The following is a 19043-nucleotide window of genomic DNA, read 5'->3' on the forward strand; positions in this document are numbered from 1 at the left end:
ACCAGGCAATTATTTCTCTACTTTATATTTTCTAGGATTTTACAAATGATCCATGTGCCTTGTTTATTACTTTGCTGAGAACTGACAACAGAATACAGCAGAACTTCTTGAAATAGAGGGTGACTGGTCACGAAGTTTCATGAAGTACCAGACTCTTCAATTTTGAAAATCTAATAAGTAAAACCGTAAAATCATTGTGTTCTTTACCTGAACCATTCCGGCAGTGAAGGCAAAGGGGCTAAAAAGACTTAAGATCCATCCCAGAGATGAAGGAAGTTGTCTGTACAATACAGTGAATCCCAGACATCCCCAAAATGTAGTGAAGAGAAACCCGACCAAACCGGTAAGGACAGGTTTCTTTATCAACACGCTCAGGAGGAAAGCCAATGCTATCTGAAGGAAGAAAGAAGAATGCCAATTGGTATTTTTTTTTCCCTTTGGGAATCATTTCGATTAATCAGTTGCTCCCATTGTCAACAAACTCTCTCAAAACATATAGAAAACATGATATCAAATTAGTGACTATGCCATACCAACATCCTGAAGAAACGTCATTTGTTCACATATCTGAGACGTGAGGCAGGTAAAGAGATACGTGTTGTCCACTCACCAAGGACAGGCCATATAGGACAAAGAGTGTGACGATCACCAGGAAGCCAACAATCACTACAGTTTTGCTCAGTGTTATGATCAGAGCCATAGCAAAGGACAGGATAAATACGAAGCCTGCATACATTAATCCCCAGGAGAGCCTACGGTAGAAACGAGTTGTTAGTTCAGAATATCACGCACATACAAATGTTTGAAGAGGCAATAGAACATGCACAGTGGTTGTGAGTTCAAGTTCTGAGAGCAAACACACCAAGGTCAAATTCACTCCAAAACTGTGGTTGTGCACTCTCTAACCATGTGATTATGGGCAAGTGACTTTTCCTTTCTCACCCTCATCTATGAAAGGGAGTGAAACATGGAAGCTGCCTCATAAGGGCAGTTCGAGGATTAAACAAGATACTGCGCATGAACCCTTAAGCTTCGTTGTTATTATAATTACTTCCCAACTGTTGAATGAATTTAAACATTCATATAAGAATTTAATAAGAATTTAAACATTCATATAAGAATCAGATGTATAATCTGATTCTTGCAGTCAAGTGACTAAAGAAATATGAAATGGAAATACATTAATCTCACATTTAAACTTCCTTATACTAAACTTCCTTTTGGTATAAAACTTTTCTTAATGTTTAATTGAAATCTCTCAGATTTAAGTAAAGCTCATTTTTTATTCATTTTCTTTTGTCCTCCTGTGACTTTTGACATTAACCAGTCAGCACATTGCTTTTACGAATTAGAAGACCACAGTGGACCTAGGAAGCACAGAACTAAAATAAGGCAAAAAGTCTCACAGGCATTAGCACTGTACAATGGTGATCCTATATCACCGTAGCCAAAGCATGGTTGTTTGTGAAAATTTGTGGGAAAAAATGGAAAGGTATGTTTAAACACGAAAATAGCTCTCGCTTTTGAAAACTGACCTTTCATGAAATACTAATAAACTGCCAAGTACCTTTTATATTTACATAGACCTTTCAGCACTTTGTATAAATAATGTATTTGAAATCCTTTTTTATAATCTTGTGTAGTACATAAATTAAGTTGTTACTATCACCGGTGAATAGCATTTTCATGTATACAAAAGGTAAGCTTGAATGATTATAGCCTTTTATCCAAAGGATACAGGAGTGCTCATTCATAGGGGCACATGGACCCCAATGTTTATAGCAGCGCTTTCAACAATAGCCAAATTATGGAAAGAGCTCAAATGTCCGTCAACGGATGAATGGATAAAGAAGATGTGGTTTATGTATACAATGGAATACTATTTGGCAATGAGAAAGAATGAAATCCTGCCATTTGCAACAACGTGGATGGAACTGGAGGGTATTATGCTGAGTGAATATGTCAGCCAGAGAAAGACAGATATCATGTTTTCACTCATATGTGGAACTTGAGAAACTTAACAGAAGACCATGGGGAAAGGGAAGGGGAAAAAAATAGCTTCAAACAGAGAGGAAGGCAAACCATAAGAGACTCTTAAATACAGAGAACAAACTAAGGGTTGATGGGTGGTGAGGGAGAGGGGAAAATGGGCGATGGGCATTGAGGAGGGTGCTTGTTGGGATGAGCACTGGGTGTTGTATGTAAGCGATGAATCACGGGAATCTACCCCCCAAACCAAGAGCACACTCTATATACTGTATGTCAGCCAACTTGATAATAACTTATATTTTAAAAAAATATCCAAAACATATAAAGAACATGACTTAATATTAAATACAATCTGAGGGAAAAAAATGATTATAGCTTTCCCGGCAAGGAAGTTCCTCAGAAAACTAACTACCAAATGATCTAGCAATTCTAGTTCTGGATACTTATCTGAAGGAAATTAAAACCCTAACTCAAAAAGAGATCTGCACCCCCATTTATTGCAGCATTATTTACAATTAGCAAACTAATTTACCACAATGTTATTAAAACCAATTCGTATAGGTGGTCAATAAAGATATTCTTTGGGTGGGACAAAGGATTAGATGAGACAATATGTTTAAAGTACTTAGCACAGGAGCACCTGGGTGGCTCAGTCGGTTAAGTGTTCGACTTTGGCTCAGGTAGTGATCGCACAGTTTGTTGGTTTGAGCCCCATGTCAGGCTCTGTGCTGATAGCTCACAGCCTGGAGCTTCAGATTCTGTGTCTCCCTCTCTCTCTGTCCCTCCCCCCATTCATGCTCTGTCTCTCTCTCTCTCTCTCTCCCCAAAATAAACATTAGAAAAAAGCTTTAAAAGGGGCGCCTGGGTGGCTCAGTTGGTTGAGCATCCAACTTTGGCTCAGGTCATGATCTCCCAGTTTGGGAGTTCAAGCCCCGCGTCAGGCTTCCCTGAACAAATGACATTTATGTATATAATGATCTTACCTAAATAAAGCTGGGGGGCGTGGGGAGAGTTGAAGATAGAGAAGAAAATCTGGGCAGAGGAAACAGCGTGTGCAAAGGAAAGGAGTGTAGAATGTCAGAGGCACAGGAGACAGGTCCTTGAAGCAAAGCTGATGGCAAGAGAGAGGGAGGGAGGGAGAGAGAAAAAGAGGGAGAGAGAAAGAAGATGGGGCCAAAGAAATAAACTACTCCCATAGGGCAGGCAAAAGGTGATAAAAGATAAAAGATGGCAAAAGCCAAAAAATGGCTTCGACTAGTGCTGGTGGTGGAGTTAAGTACATGGATTTCAGCTTAGAATGAACAGGGCTAGATGACAGATTGGATGTAGTGGGTGAGGCAGAGGAAATTTTCTCTGATAATTGCCCAGTTTCTAGTTGGTCACCTAGGTGGGTAGCTTTGGCATTCACTGAGATAGGAAAACTTTTGAAAGGCTCAGCCACATTAAGAGAAAAATACTCATATTCAGCTTTGAACATACTAGTCTGAATTGCTTAGGAAGCATCAAAGTAGAGATATTCTGTAAGCAGATACACAGAACGAGAGCAGAGGTTAGCCAACTATGGTCCATGGAGCAAATCTGGTCCACCACTTGTTTTTGTAAATAAAGTTTTATTGGAACGGAACCATGCTCATTTCCTATTGTCTATGGCTGCTTTCACATTACAACAGCTGAGTTCAATACATGCCATAGTAAATGTTGGGCCCCAGAGCCTACAGTATTTATGATCTGGCCCCTTACAGAACAAGTTTATCGGGCACCTGCGTGGCTCAGTCAGTTAAGTGTCTGACTTCAGCTCAGGTCATGATCTCATGGTTCGTGGGTTTGAGCCCCACGTCGGGCTCTGTGCTGACAGCTCAGAGCCTGGAGCCTGCTTCGGATTCTGTGTCTCCCTCTCTCTCTCTCTGTGTTTCTCTCTCTCTCTCTCTCTCAAAAATAAATAAACATTAAAAAAAATTTAGAACAAGTTTTTTGGTTTGCAAGTCGACTTAATCAGCCTGTAAACTGTAATTAAAGTTATGGAAATGAATAACATTGTTTAGAGAAAGGACAGAGGTTGGAGAAAGATGCCTAGGTTAGAACCGTGTGGAACTACAGATATAAGGAAGCATGAGTATGAAGTTGGATACACTGGCCAAAAAGACTGAAAAGGAAGGGCTAGAAAAGTACACAAAGACCAGGTAAAGGCTATGTTATTTAGTTAAAAGATCAATTAAGATAAGGGATGAAAAATGTCAGCCATTAATCAACATGGGAGTTGTTACCAACCTAAGAAAATGCCATTTGGGTGGTATGGTGTGAGACAGAAGTCATTCTGAGTTGAGTGGGGCCTACGTGAAGACAACTCTTTCAAGAAACTTAGCTGTTAAGAGGAGGGAGCTAGAGAGTACTTGCCTGAGGAGGAAATAAGGAAAGGTCCCGATAATACGTGGAGAAATTAATAATTTTAGATCCCAAAGAGAAGACTCTAGAGGAAAGGGGGAAGTTGAAGAAAGAGGAGACAGAAGGGAAAACCCATTGAGCAACCTTCCTGATAATGTTGGAAGGAACAGGATTCAGCCTGTGAATTGAGGAAAGACATTAGAGAGGAGGTAGAAGGAAAAGGATGGGTGTCGTGAGTAGCGGGTCTGTAGTTGAACAGGCTTTGCGTCGGGAAGTTGGGGATATTTCCATCCGTCAGCTTCTTTTTCTCTGGGAATAAGAAGCAGAGAACAATCCCCTCAGAGTGTGGGGGCGAGGCAGAAGAAGACAGGGAAATACTGAAGATATACTGAAGATATAAAGCAGATAGAAAATACCGAAGATATAAAGCAGATCGCTTAAGTTTGGCACTTACTTCTATAATTGCAGCATTAATCGCAGTTTGAAAAGCCACAGACCCATTTTGCCAGTATCTTGTCACATAACAAAAAATGTCATCATGCATATCCCAACAGTGTTCTTGAAGGAAAGACAAAAACATGCCGTCATTGTGCAATGCCATCGATCCATGCGGATTAAGACCTTTCACTTTGGCTCTAGAGTGAAATATCTACAGGCCCGCTCAGAGCCCATGGATATACAGTCTAGAGCATGTTTAAAGCATTTCTGCAAAACTGGCAGAAAGAAGCATATTAGGGCACGGTGGCCACAATCATTGGACTCCTCCTACAGGAAAGACTGATCACTAAGTGCAGGAATAAAAAGTACATTACTTTTTTTTTTTTTATTTGATCAATGTTTCTATCATTCGTTACCAACTGGGGATTTGATGAAGTTGCAAAACAGATTGCCTAATTCTTCTATAGTTACCTGAGTATTCAGAGTGTTCTTCTGCAATTGAAAGTCCATATGCCCAATTCAACTTCAGCTGATACGAAAAAGTATCGTTAAACACAACTCCCTCCATTTCATGATGGCTTTCTAAAAGTACCGTATCCATCATTTCTTTATCAGCAACCCCAATGGTTTTTCTTCCTGCCACACATGAAAAAATATAAAGGATCATATCAGCTCGTCACTAGAGAACACAAAACCAAGTTGTAATTGTTTATTAGGCGTCACATACCATCCCTGAGTAGGTGCAAAGTAGCTACTGAAAGTCTTTCCTATTGTTTTACGCTCTGTAAATATGTGAAAAGAGGTACATGACATAATGTCTTTTAAAAACCAGTAGTTACAGTCCACCTACAGGTTCTTTGGAGTTAAGAACAGTTTTTAAGAATTAAGCTCAGAACGTTCATAAGGGATGAGTTTATAATCTGTAGAAGTAATCCATCCAATAAGTGGATAATTAATCCATTACTAGTGGAAGATTTGGAAACCCCTGATGTCCAATTTATGATCTCCTTTTTAAATACTTTTTTATACTTTCATGTATTATGTTCTAAAATTTTCTCTAATTTTAACACAGTACTTAGAGCTCACTCAGGATGATGTCTGCATGAAGAGGAGAACATACTCAATTTCATAGTGTAGCTATATCTTTCAAAACTACTCATCTTTCCAAACATGAAGCAAGGTTGTGAAATTAAAAAAAAATTTTTTTAATGTTTATTTACCTTTGAGAGAGAGAGAAAGAGTGAGAGCAGGGGAGGGGCAGAGAGAGAGGGAGACACAGAATCCAAAACACGTTCCAGGCTCTGAGCTGTCGGCACAGAGCCCAACGTGAGGCTCAAACTCATGAGCCATGAGATCATGACCTGAGCCGAGGTCGATGCTTAACTGACTGAGCCACCTAGGCAGGTACTCCAAGGCTGTGGAATTTTTATGAGAACAATGCTAATTTCACTGCTTTTCTCTAGAGGTATACAAATAATGTCAAGGTCCAAACATGAGTATTTGGGCTGAACAGCACGAGTCAGACAAATGTACAACAATGAGGTGTCATGAGAGGAGCTATGACCAGAACAGGCTGGCATGACAGCTGAGTTGCGGGCTTCTATTAGAAAAGGATAGATGGCCCCAGTGGGCCATGAGACTCCAAGGACTAAAAGCAGCAGAGAGCTGGGGCGCCTGGGTGGCTCAGTCAGTTAAGTGCCTGACTCTGAATTTTGGTTCAGGTCATGATCTTGCAGTTTGTGAGATCGAGCCCCGTGACAGTGGGGAGCCTGCTTGGGATTCTCTCTCTCTCCCTCTCTCTTTGCCCCTCCCAACTCACACACTCTGTCTCAAAATAAGTAAATAAACATTTTTTAAAAAAGGCAGCAAAGAGCCTACACTGTGCAGGCGGGGAGACTAATCCCTGTGGCTTTTGGAAATGCTTCCCAAGTTAAAAAGAGATGTGGTAAATGACCAAATAGGGGAGGCATGGAAAACCAGATCAGGGTAGAATGAACCCTGTTCAGTCAGAGCACATGGCCGATGTGGGTAAGGGAGACAGGCAGAAGTCAGAGATCCAGAAGCTGCCATGAAGAATCACAAAAAAAAGGAAGAAAGTGGTCGGGGGTAAAAGGCGAAATCATCTGGAATATGGTTCAAACTTGTTTTCCTATTCCCACCTTACTTTTTGGAGTACAGAACATATACTAATGATGACCCACAACAGCACAGATTTCAAGGATGAGAGGGCTGAAGGGAGTGTGTGTGATTTGAAAAACCCCAGGTTAAGCCGATGTCACTTCTCACCCACCTACCCTCACCTGTAACCCTACACCAACCCCCACATGGCATATAGAATAAAGGTCCTCGCCCCAGTTGAGAAATACTGACCCATAGGCTAGGCAAATAAACTCAATTTGCACAATAAACTTCAAGTTAAACATGTGCAGATTGCATAATAATGAAACACTGGTCACTGGGCAACACACCTTTCATAAACGAAGCTGAAGGCATCTTATCGATTATCCTCTGTGTCATGTTAGTGACTGGGGTATATGCCACCACCAGATCAGAGTCATTAAATTCATCCACACGTCCCAGGACATGAGGAGGCTGTTCAGGAAGATGGGTCGCTCTGAAGAGTCCCGAAAAGATGCAAAAATATAGCCCAAGAAGCAATGTTATTTTCCATTCCTCCAGTACACAAAAGAAAAAACGAGTCAAGTTATGATGTGGTCCAGATATCAAGAAACATGCAAACACATTTGAGGACAGAAAGTACTATCACTGAGCATTGAGTTTCATTTCTCTCTCCGACTTTTGCCTTCCCCAAATACCAATTTCAAAAATACACAACTTTGAAATCATATCAAACATGCCCATTGATCTTAACCCACTAACACAGCATCCCCAGTAGTGAGCCACTATTGAGTGTATGCCCTCATATGTGATGCGATATAAGTGCATAGCATCACGTATGAGATATTCCTGCCAAAAATGTTCAACCTGAAACTAATCCCATCTTTCAACCTAATTTTCTGTTTAAAGAAACGTAGAAGGCAAAGGAATGAATTAAATGACAGCATGAGTAGCAATCAGATAGATGCAGAACATGAATATTCAACAAGGTATGAGATGGTCTTATTGATTCCTGGCTTATCGAAACCAACTGTAAAAGTTTTTCAGGAAATTTTAGAAAATTGAACTTGAGATGATCATATGCAATTTTGGCTAATTTTGTGAAGTGTATTAGTGGTTATGTAGAATAGGTTTTTAATTCTTGTAGGTTCTAGCTGAAGTATTTTTTAAATGTTTATTTATTATTTTTTGAGAGAGAGAGAGAGAGCACAAGCTGGGGAGGGACAGAGAGAGAGGGAGACACAGAATCGGAAGCAGGCTCCAGGTTCCGAGCTGTCAGCACAGAGCTCAATGCAGGGCCGGAACTCACAGACCATGAGAGTATATGACCTGAGCCGAAGCCAGAAGCCCAAACCACTGAGCCATCCAGGCGCCCCATATGTTGAAGAGGAGAGACACAAAGATAAAGAAGGCAAAGATGGCAAGAGGTCAACCCTCATCAACTCTGGGTTGTGGGTCAATAGGATAGGATGTGGCTTTATTTCTACATTTTGAAATTTAAAACATTTTTGATAAGTTGCCTTGAAAATTCTGGTGACGCGATTATCAAAAATGTACCCTTCATCGATACAGCAGCTGAAATATTAGAACTGAATTGTTTCAAGAGCTCTCACAGAGAAAGCAAGCAACGATCTGAACTCTGCCAACTCCCGGTGAAATGTTATTTGCTATTTTTAAACAGAATACAGCCTCAACGTGGCCAAGGCAGCCCCAGATACATCTCAAGGTAACATTTAGCAAATGTCTTCACCCTAATGTCTATGCCCTTATGCGAGGAACTCAACAGAATGCAAAGATACTGACAGTCAGAGATCGATCTGGCTGCTCCCTGAAACCACTCTGTGTTTACAAAAAGCATAGTCTTGAAAAGATCCCAAAAGAGTTCCCTAATTTTTCCTCATAGATTTTTTTCGCTCAGCCCTCCTAATTAATAGAATCTTAATCCAAACATCCCCATAGAGTACAATGGTTTACTCATTTAAAATCTATCTCATTTTGCCTAACTTGTTTCATTTTTTTCCCCCTAACACTGAAGTTGGCTCAAAGTAAATCAGAAACATAAATCAAAGTAATGAAGTAAATCAAAGTAAATGAAACGTTACTTTGTTTTTCAGGAGCTATCATCTGAGTCCTTCAGTTAAATCTCATCAATTCACCATAAGTATTATCTTTTTCTGTAATATATCTTATATCTTATTCTGCAATATTTGCAAAATGTTTTATTTAGAACTCCAAATCAACTAGCCTGTGGAATGTGAACATAAAAAAGCAACACAAACAGCATAATACTAAATGATGGTTTTCATTCACTAAATACGGGAAAATAGACATTGTGACCCATACCGATAAGCTCTCTTTTTTCATTCTCCATTTTTTAAGGAAATTCTTGTATAAAAGGGCCTGAGTTTGTTGATACACGCTTATCTTTTTTTTAATCATTTTCTTCTGTTCATGGAAAGAGAGGGTGAAGTAAATATTGCACAGCAGTAACTAGAAGGGAAAAAAAAAAAAAGACCAAAATAACCCCAATTACAGAAAAGCTTCTGATCACTTTGAAAACATAGCTTCAAGTGCATTAACTTGATGCCTTATTTGACTCTGCAGAAAAACATTCAGTAGGTTTTTGGTTTGTTTTTAAGTATTAAGTATTAACAAACATAAATTATCTTGTCAGCGGTTAAGTATTTCTCTCCAGGCTCTCATGGCAATGAGTGATGATGGTGGCAGTATGGGAGGTCTTTCCTCTCTTGTCTCAAAAGTAACTTTTTTCTCCCAAATCTCAACATTACAACAATCTAAAGTATATCAGGGAATAGGATGTTAGCGATGTTTAGAATCCAAAAAACACTTTGCTCTTTACTTAAAGAAAAAAAAGAATAAATAAAACCATATCCAGTTTTGGTGGGTTTTTTTTTGGGGGGGGGTTGCGTTTCTTTTCTTTTTTTTTTGGTCAGAGAATTGCCCACCAGCAGTCTGCACATCGAATGGCACACTTTTGCATGCTTATTTAATATCTAGGTAACCACTGAGTAAAGCAAAGTCGAATAACAATGATAGTCATTCTTAGAACCCAAAGAGCTAATTTCTCCTCTTAAATTCATGAGTCCTCTTTTATGTAGTAAGAATGTAAGAAAAATACAAAGGGAAACCAAAAACATGTCAGTGGATATTATTGAAGTAATTGATTTGTAGATCACCATGATGTATAATAGGGATCCTTCGGTATTTTCAATGTGAAATTCCAGAGATTGGAATTTGGCCAGTATCAGAACTCTGGTCGTTTTAAATTAATTTGAATAAATGTTGATGTTATACATAATAACAGCATTCAGAGAACTTGCTCTGTTTCTGTTTTTTTTTTTTTTTTGATGAAAGAAAAGGTAAAGCTATAAATATCAAAATAATCTATAAATTCTAACTTGAGAAAGTTTCTAAGTCAAAACATTTATCTTCGAGGTCTGTTTGAATAGCTCAATAAGCTACCCACAAGGACATTTTAAAAGAAAAAAGAAGCCACGGGGAAAAATAACCTGTCCTAATGCCAACACACTCCCAAGAAGTAAAACTCAGCAAATTCTCAAAAGGCTAACCAGAGACATATGAAGCTGACCCCCTGAAAATTAATTATATTTGAACACACTTGTGAGTCTCTCTTCCATTTTACTATCATACTAAAACACTATATAACTGAGTTTAAAAAATTAAATCACTCATCAGGTCTACCATATAAAACATACAATAATTTAGAAATATCAGAACAATAAAATAATTTTAACAGTGTCAATCAAAATGTTTGGCATTGGCTATATGTACACTTTACGCCTTACTTACCTTATGCAAAGTGGAATGTAATCTGACTTACTGTCAGGACAATGAGTGAGGAGCTTAGAAGCACCTCTGATTCACTTTTTGGCTAGAAGAACAGCTAAGAATCCTTCAAAAGCTCTTCTGCAAATGTTTGCCTGTTTTAAAACTGTTTTTATTCCATTTGGCCTCTGAAAACAGGTCACAGCCTTTGTGGAAAAATCCTGCCAAATGTTTTTTACTTGATAAGTTGTTTTTTTTTTTTTTTTTCCTCCCATGTGTTTCTTGCCCAATTACTCAGTGGGGAGTATGTAGTTATGGATGGTTGGCTAAGCATGGCACGTGGTATTTGTTTATTGTTCTTTCTGGCATTCACACACACACAAAAAAGATCAGATTCTAAAAGGAAGAAAAACCCACGGTGCTGAGTTAGTCTCTATGAGCTTTTAAGGATTGAAAATTAGACACTCAAGTCAAAAAAAGAGCAGATTAAAAAGAATAGAAGTTGGGCGGATGGAGGGTAGACGAGGGACGATCATCTCAGAAATCGGCATAATTCACATGATGAGTCTTCACCTAAAACTTAACTTTTGCACTTCAGCTAAATGGCCCCTTTTACTGACTGGTTTCCTATGTGCTAGAAAGTATGTGAATAGTAAATTTCCTTATTTACTATTGAAAGTAAACCTATGAAGTATGAAGTATTACATTTACAACCATTTTACAGATTTGAAAAGTGGGGCTTAAGGGTGGAAGTTATTTGTAGATGTTCAAATACAGGCAGAGCCAACATGTGAGTCTACAGCAGGGTTTGGACCCCAGCCCCTCACTCTCAACTACCACTACGAAAATTATGCTAATCGAAATGATAGCGAATACCTGTTTTCATAATTTAATAGTTTAGGCAAGATGGTGGACCTTGAATGATTGAGTTGCTTTTTTTTTCCAGCTGCACATAAATTGGACATTCTCAGATTGTAAATAATCCTTGTTTATCAATCCTGAAAATCTCATTCCATGATTTTTTACTGTCATCGATACATTTCCTGGGATGTATACAGGAGTTAATAACCATTCATGAGAGACAAGGACAGAGGGGGCACCTGGGCGGCTCATTTGGTTAAGCCTCTGACTTCGGCTCAGGTCATGATCTCACAGTTTGTGAGTTGGGGCCCCCACGTCAGGCTCTGTGCTGACAGCTAAGAGCCTGGAGCCTGTTCCAGATTCTGTGTCTCCCTCCCTCTCTGACCCTCCCCCACTCACACTGTGCCTCTCTCTCTCTCTCTCTCAAAAATAAATGAACATTTAAAAATATGTAAAATAAGGACAGAGAAAACAGTGAAGCTGAGACTATCATACACCTTCTTAGTAACTCCATTTAAAAGATAATTTATTTCCACAGTTTTAGGGATTTTAATCTAAAATATGGTGCAGTGATTCACAAAAATAAACTCAAAATGGATAAAGGACCTGAATGTGAGATAGGAAACCATCAAAACCCTAGAGGAGAAAGCAGGAAAAGACCTCTCTGACCTCAGCTGTAGCAATTTCTTACTTGACACATCCCCAAAGGCAAGGGAATTAAAACCAAAAATGAACTACTGGGACCTTATGAAGATAAAAAGCTTCTGCACAGCAAAGGAAACAACCAACAAAACTAAAAGGCAACCAATGGAATGGGAAAAGATATTTGCAAATGACATATCGGACAAAGGGCTAGTATCCAAAATCTATAAAGAGCTCACCAAACTCCACACCCGAAAAACAAATAACCCAGTGAAGAAATGGGCAGAAAACATGAATAGACACTTCTCTAAAGAAGACATCCGGATGGCCAACAGGCACATGAAAAGATGCTCAACGTCGCTCCTCATCAGGGAAATACAAATCAAAACCACACTCAGATATCACCTCACGCCAGTCAGAGTGGCCAAAATGAACAAATCAGGAGACTATAGATGTGGAGAGGATGTGGAGAAACGGGAACCCTCTTGCACTGTTGGTGGGAATGCAAATTGGCGCAGCCACTCTGGAAAGCAGTGTGGAGATTCCTCAGAAAATTAAAAATAGACCTACCCTATGACCCAGCAATAGCACTGCTAGGAATTTACCCAAGGGATACAGGAGTACTGATGCATAGGGGCACTTGTACCCCAATGTTTATAGCAGCACTCTCAACAATAGCCAGATTATGGAAAGAGCCTAAATGTCCATCAACTGATGAATGGATAAAGAAATTGTGGTTTATATACACAATGGAGTACTACGTGGCAATGAGAAAGAATGAAATATGGCCCTTTGTAGCAACGTGGATGGAACTGGAGAGTGTGATGCTAAGTGAAATAAGCCATACAGAGAAAGACAGATACCATATGTTTTCACTCTTATGTGGATCCTGAGAAACTTAACAGAAACCCATGGAGGAGGGGAAGGAAAAAAAAAAAAAAAAGAGGTTAGAGTGGGAGAGAGCCAAAGCATAAGAGACTCTTAAAAACTGAGAACAAACTGAGGGTTGATGGGGGTGGGAGGGAGGGGAGGGTGGGTGATGGGTATTGAGGAGGGCACCTTTTGGGATGAGCACTGGGTGTTGTATGGAAACCAATTTGACAATAAATTTCATATATTGAAAATAAAATAAAATAAAATAAAATAAAATAAAATAAAATAAAATAAAATAAAATATGGTGCAGTGAAGTGTTTACAAGGTTAGGAGTCTGAGACCTACATTCCAAATCTGTCACTCATCAGCTTGGCAGGTGACATGAAATCCCTGGGTCTCTGTTACACATGTATTATGGGGGCTGGACCTTTCCTGTTCCAAACCTCTGCACTTGATACGTGCTTGGGTAGTACCTCTTTGAGCTCCCAATTCCTCCAAACTGGATTTGCAAGCGCCCATACATCAACCCGGCCCTCTTCACACACTTCACGGATCTTTTCATCTACTTCTTTGTCTTCCTGCTCTCCTGGGGTCCTCAGCCCTACTTCTGCACTTTAGCCTTTTCAGTACATAAACTTAACCGTTTTGCTGAAAACTCAGAGACCACAGGATACTAGCTTCCCTCTCACTGTCTCTACTGCCTGTGAACGTCCCAGAGGAAAGTGGGCCAGTCTTTGCTAAGCTCAATCCCACCGCACAGTCTCTCAACCGAGAGACTACTCTAAAATCCAGCCTACTGGATTTATAACCTCCCCCTCTTTATTTTATGACTTCTAACATAGTTATCTTCTCTCCTCCCTCCTTTTTTTTTTTTTTTAACGTTTATTTATTTTTGAGACAGAGAGAGACAGAGCGTGAACAGGGGAGGGGCAGAGAGAGAGGGAGACACAGAATCGGAAACAGGCTCCACGCTCTGAGCTGTCAGCACAGAGCCCGATGCGGGGCTCGAACTCACAGACCGTGAGATCATGACCTGAGCCGAAGTCGGACGCTTAACCGACTGAGCCACCCAGGCGCCCCTCTCCTCCCTCCTTTTTTAAGACACCCCTGATAATTAAATACAGGGAAATATTTTCCACTGCCTCCTTTCTTAAGCTACCTAATCATATAAACTTCATAAACTAGCTCATCTCACATTCACTGCCCAAATCCCCATGATATTACTTTCTTGGGGCGCTGTAACAAGGTATCACAAACTGGGTGCGTTAAAACAACAGAAATTTATTCTTTCACAGTTCCAGAGTCTGGACGTCTGAAATCAGGTGTCGTCTTCCTAGCTCCTAGTGGTTCCCTTGGCTTTGCTATTTAACACCTTCCCTGCCTCCATTATCGCGTGGGGTTTCCTGTGTCTGTTTTGTCCCCATTTCTTACACATGGCGTCCGGTCATACTGGATTAAGTGCCCACCCTACTCCATCATGATATTAATTACACCCTCAAAGACTCTATTTTCCAAATGCAATCATATTCACAGGGGTTGGGACTTCAACACATCTTTTGGAGGCATACAATTTAACCCATAACAACCACGTATGCAATACACAGTCAGCCCCTCAATGTTTACATCTCATGGCCATTCTACGGTTTTCCTTGCCATCTATTCATTCCCACAAAACAGCTCTCAAATCAGCTCTTGCCAATGGCTTCTGACATCTTGACATCATTATATTCAATAACAATCTCTCATTGTTTTGTTTTGTTTTTTTAACTTTTCTGCAGCATTTGACACTGTTGACTCTGTGCTAGGAACTCTGTGAGACAATGTACTGTTTTCTTCGCTGACTGCTCTTTTTCCAACAGTCCCCAATATATTTATGTCCCTTGGCACTTTGTACTTCAAGTTTTGGCCTTTCCTTTAATAAACATATCCATCCTTTCAGCCTTATCTTAGATCTATGTTTCTACCCATGACCTCCTTGTACTTGATCTATTTCATTTCAATGCGTCAAAACTCAAGTCTATCTATTTATCTTCCTAACATACTTGGCTCCCTTGATCTTCTCATCTCTCACTAGATACACAGTCCAGAATTTTAACATTTGTTGTGGTATCTCTCTCACTCCTTCCCCATCAGTATCAATTTAATCACCCAGCCCTACTGGCACTTAGGGGCTTATGTATATCTCTAGGAAGGGCATTATTTTTGTCTTGAATTTAGTTTTTTTCCTGAACTGTAGTGCTGGAGAGATGAACTGGCTGTCTTCTCAGATTCATCTTTTATGGTTACACCAAAAGCTAGCTTCTTGAATTGTCTTCTTTTGTGGGTTGGTCAATGTTTAGGTTTTTAATTTCCATTGTGCATCCCAGGGTTATTTCTTGCTTAAGGAATAGTCATTCAAATTTTTTAGAAAGTACCTATGTTTTTAAAAATTCATTTCCCTTCTCTCTTGTTCCATAAAATGGATTATATGACTTGTCATTGTTTGATCTTTTCTTTCTTTTCTTTTTTTTTCAATATATGAAATTTATTGTCAGATTGGTTTCCATACAACACCCAGTGCTCATCCCAAAAGGTGCCCTCCTCCATACCCATCACCCACCCTCCCCTCCCTCCCACCCCCATCAACCCTCAGTTTGTTCTCAGTTTTTAAGAGTCTCTTATGCTTTGGCTCTCTCCCACTCTAACCTCTTTTTTTTTTTTTTCCTTCCCCTCCTCCATGGGTTTCTGTTAAGTTTCTCAGGATCCACATAAGAGTGAAAACATATGGTATCTGTCTTTCTCTGTATGGCTTATTTCACTTAGCATCACACTCTCCAGTTCCATCCACGTTGCTACAAAGGGCCATATTTCATTCTTTCTCATTGCCACGTAGTACTCCATTGTGTATATAAACCACAATTTCTTTATCCATTCATCAGTTGATGGACATTTAGGCTCTTTCCATAATCTGGCTATTGTTGAGAGTGCTGCTATAAACATTGGGGTACAAGTGCCCCTATGCATCAGTACTCCTGTATCCTTTGGGTAAATTCCTAGCAGTGCTATTGCTGGGTCATAGGGTAGGTCTATTTTTAATTTTTTGAAGAACCTCCACACTGCTTTCCAGAGTGGCTGCGCCAATTTGCATTCCCACCAACAGTGCAAGAGGGTTCCCGTTTCTCCACATCCTCTCCACATCTATAGTCTCCTGATTTGTTCATTTTGGCCACTCTGACTGGCGTGAGGTGATATCTGAGTGTGGTTTTGATTTGTATTTCCCTGATGAGGAGCGACGTTGAGCATCTTTTCATGTGCCTGTTGGCCATCCGGATGTCTTCTTTAGAGAAGTGTCTATTCATGTTTTCTGCCCATTTCTTCACTGGGTTATTTGTTTTTCGGGTGTGGAGTTTGGTGAGCTCTTTATAGATTTTGGATACTAGCCCTTTGTCCGATATGTCATTTGCAAATATCTTTTCCCATTCCATTGGTTGCCTTTTAGTTTTGTTGGTTGTTTCCTTTGCTGTGCAGAAGCTTTTTATCTTCATAAGGTCCCAGTAGTTCATTTTTGGTTTTAATTCCCTTGCCTTTGGGGATGTGTCAAGTAAGAAATTGCTACAGCTGAGGTCAGAGAGGTCTTTTCCTGCTTTCTCCTCTAGGGTTTTGATGGTTTCCTATCTCACATTCAGGTCCTTTATCCATTTTGAGTTTATTTTTGTGAATGGTGTGAGAAAGTGGTCTAGTTTCAATCTTCTGCATGTTGCTGTCCAGTTCTCCCAGCACCATTTGTTAAAGAGACTGTCTTTTTTCCATTGGATGTTCTTTCCTGCTTTGTCAAAGATTAGTTGGCCATACGTTTGTGGGTCTAGTTCTGGGGTTTCTACTCTATTCCATTGGTCTATGTGTCTGTTTTTGTGCCAATACCATGCTGTCTTGATGATTACAGCTTTGTAGTAGAGGCTAAAGTCTGGGATTGTGATGCCTCTAGTTTGGTCTTCTTCTTCAAAATTACTTTGGCTATTCGGGGCCACACACTTCCAAAATTCCATATGAATTTTAGGATTGCTTGTTCTAGTTTTGAGAAGAATGCTGGTGCAATTTTGATTGGGATTGCATTGGATGTGTAGATAGCTTTGGGTAGTATTGACATTTTGACAATATTTATTCTTCCAATCCATGAGCACGGAATGTTTTTCCATTTCTTTATATCTTCTTCAATTTCCTTCATAAGCTTTCTATAGTTTTCAGCATACAGATCTTTTACATCTTTGGTTAGATTTATCCCCAGGTATTTTATGCTTCTTGGTGCAATTGTGAACGGGATCAGTTTCTTTATTTGTCTTTCTGTTGCTTCATTATTAGTGTATAAGAATACAACTGATTTCTGTACATTGATTTTGTATCCTGCAACTTTGCTAAATTCGTGTAACAGTTCTAGCAGACTTTTGGTGGAGTCTATTGGATTTTTCATGTATAATATCATGTCATCTGAAAAAAGTGAAAGCTTAACTTCATCTTTGCCAATTTTGATGCCTTTGATTTCCTTTTGTTGTCTGATTGCTGATGCTAGCACTTCCAACACTATGTTAAACAACAGCGGTGAGAGTGGATATCCCTGTCTTGTTCCTGATCTCAGGGAAAAAGCTCTCAGTTTTTTCCCATTGAGGATTATGTTAGCTGTGGGCTTTTCATAAATGGCTTTTATGATCTTTAAGTATGTTCCTTCTATCCCGACTTTCTTGAGGGTTTTTATTAAGAAAAGTTGTTGAATTTTGTCAAATGCCTTTTCTGCATCAATTGACAGGATCATATGGTTCTTATCTTTTCTTTTCTTAATGTGATGTATCACGTTGATTGATTTGTGAATATTGAACCAGCCCTGCATCCCAGGAATGAACCCCACTTGATCATGGTGAATAATTCTTTTTATATGCTGTTGAATTCGATTTGCTAGTATCTTATTGAGAATTTGTGCATCCATATTCATCAGGGATATTGGCCTGTAGTTCTCTTTTTTTACTGGGTCTCTGTCTGGTTTAGGAATCAAAGTAATACTGGCTTCATAGAATGAGTCTGGAAGTTTTCCTTCCCTTTCTATTTTTTGGAATAGCTTGAGAAGGATAGGTATTACCTCTGCTTTAAACGTCTGGTAGAACTCCCCTGGGAAGCCATCTGGTCCTGGACTCTTATTTGTTGGGAGATTTTTGATAACTGATTCAATTTCTTCGCTGGTTATGGGTCTGTTCAAGCTTTCTACTTCCTCCTGATTGAGTTTTGGAAGAGTGTGGGTGTTTAGGAACTTGTCCATTTCTTCCAGGTTGTTCAGTTTGTTGGCATATAATTTTTCATAGTATTCCCTGGTAATTGCTTGTATCTCTGAGGGATTGGTTGTAATAATTCCATTTTCATTCATGATTTTATCTATTTGGGTCATCTCCCTTTTCTTTTTGAGAAGCCTGGCTAGAGGTTTATCAATTTTGTTTATTTTTTCAAAAAACCAACTCTTGGTTTCGTTGATCTGCTCTACAGTTTTTTTAGATTCTATATTGTTTATTTCTGCTCTGATCTTTATTACTTCTCTTCTTCTGCTGGGTTTAGGCTGTCTTTGCTCTTCTGCTTCTATTTCCTTTAGGTGTGCTGTTAGATTTTGTATTTGGGATTTTTCTTTTTTCTTGAGATAGGTCTGGATTGCAATGTATTTTCCTCTCAGGACTGCCTTCACTGCATCCCAAAGCATTTGGATTGTTGTATTTTCATTTTCGTTTGTTTCCATATATTTTTAAATTTCTTCTCTAATTGCCTGGTTGACCCACTCTTCTTTAGTATTTAACCTCCATGCTTTTGGAGGTTTTCCAGACTTTTTTCTGTGGTTGATTTCAAGCTTCATAGCATTGTGGTCTGAAAGTATGCATGGTATGATCTCAATTCTTGTATACTTATGAAGAGCTGTTTTGTG

The 19043-nt window shown here is 39.4% G+C and overlaps 1 protein-coding gene across 1 annotated transcript in view; it reads right to left on the minus strand.

Annotated features, from left to right (window-relative positions):
* Positions 1-10973, minus strand: part of LOC123602930 (ATP-binding cassette sub-family A member 10-like) — a 66893-nt gene extending 55920 nt beyond the window's left edge. Inside the window, 7 exon segments of the mRNA XM_045487246.1 lie at positions 208-393; positions 611-784; positions 4463-4929; positions 5281-5445; positions 7278-7482; positions 9271-9417; positions 10759-10973. Of these exon segments, the coding sequence (XP_045343202.1) occupies positions 208-393; positions 611-784; positions 4463-4929; positions 5281-5445; positions 7278-7482; positions 9271-9366 (1293 nt within the window). The 5' untranslated portion in view covers positions 9367-9417; positions 10759-10973.
* Positions 10974-19043: the final 8070 nt, after the last annotated feature.

Source organism: Leopardus geoffroyi, chromosome E1, assembly GCF_018350155.1.
Source record: "Leopardus geoffroyi isolate Oge1 chromosome E1, O.geoffroyi_Oge1_pat1.0, whole genome shotgun sequence".
NCBI classification, from domain to species: domain Eukaryota; kingdom Metazoa; phylum Chordata; class Mammalia; order Carnivora; family Felidae; genus Leopardus; species Leopardus geoffroyi.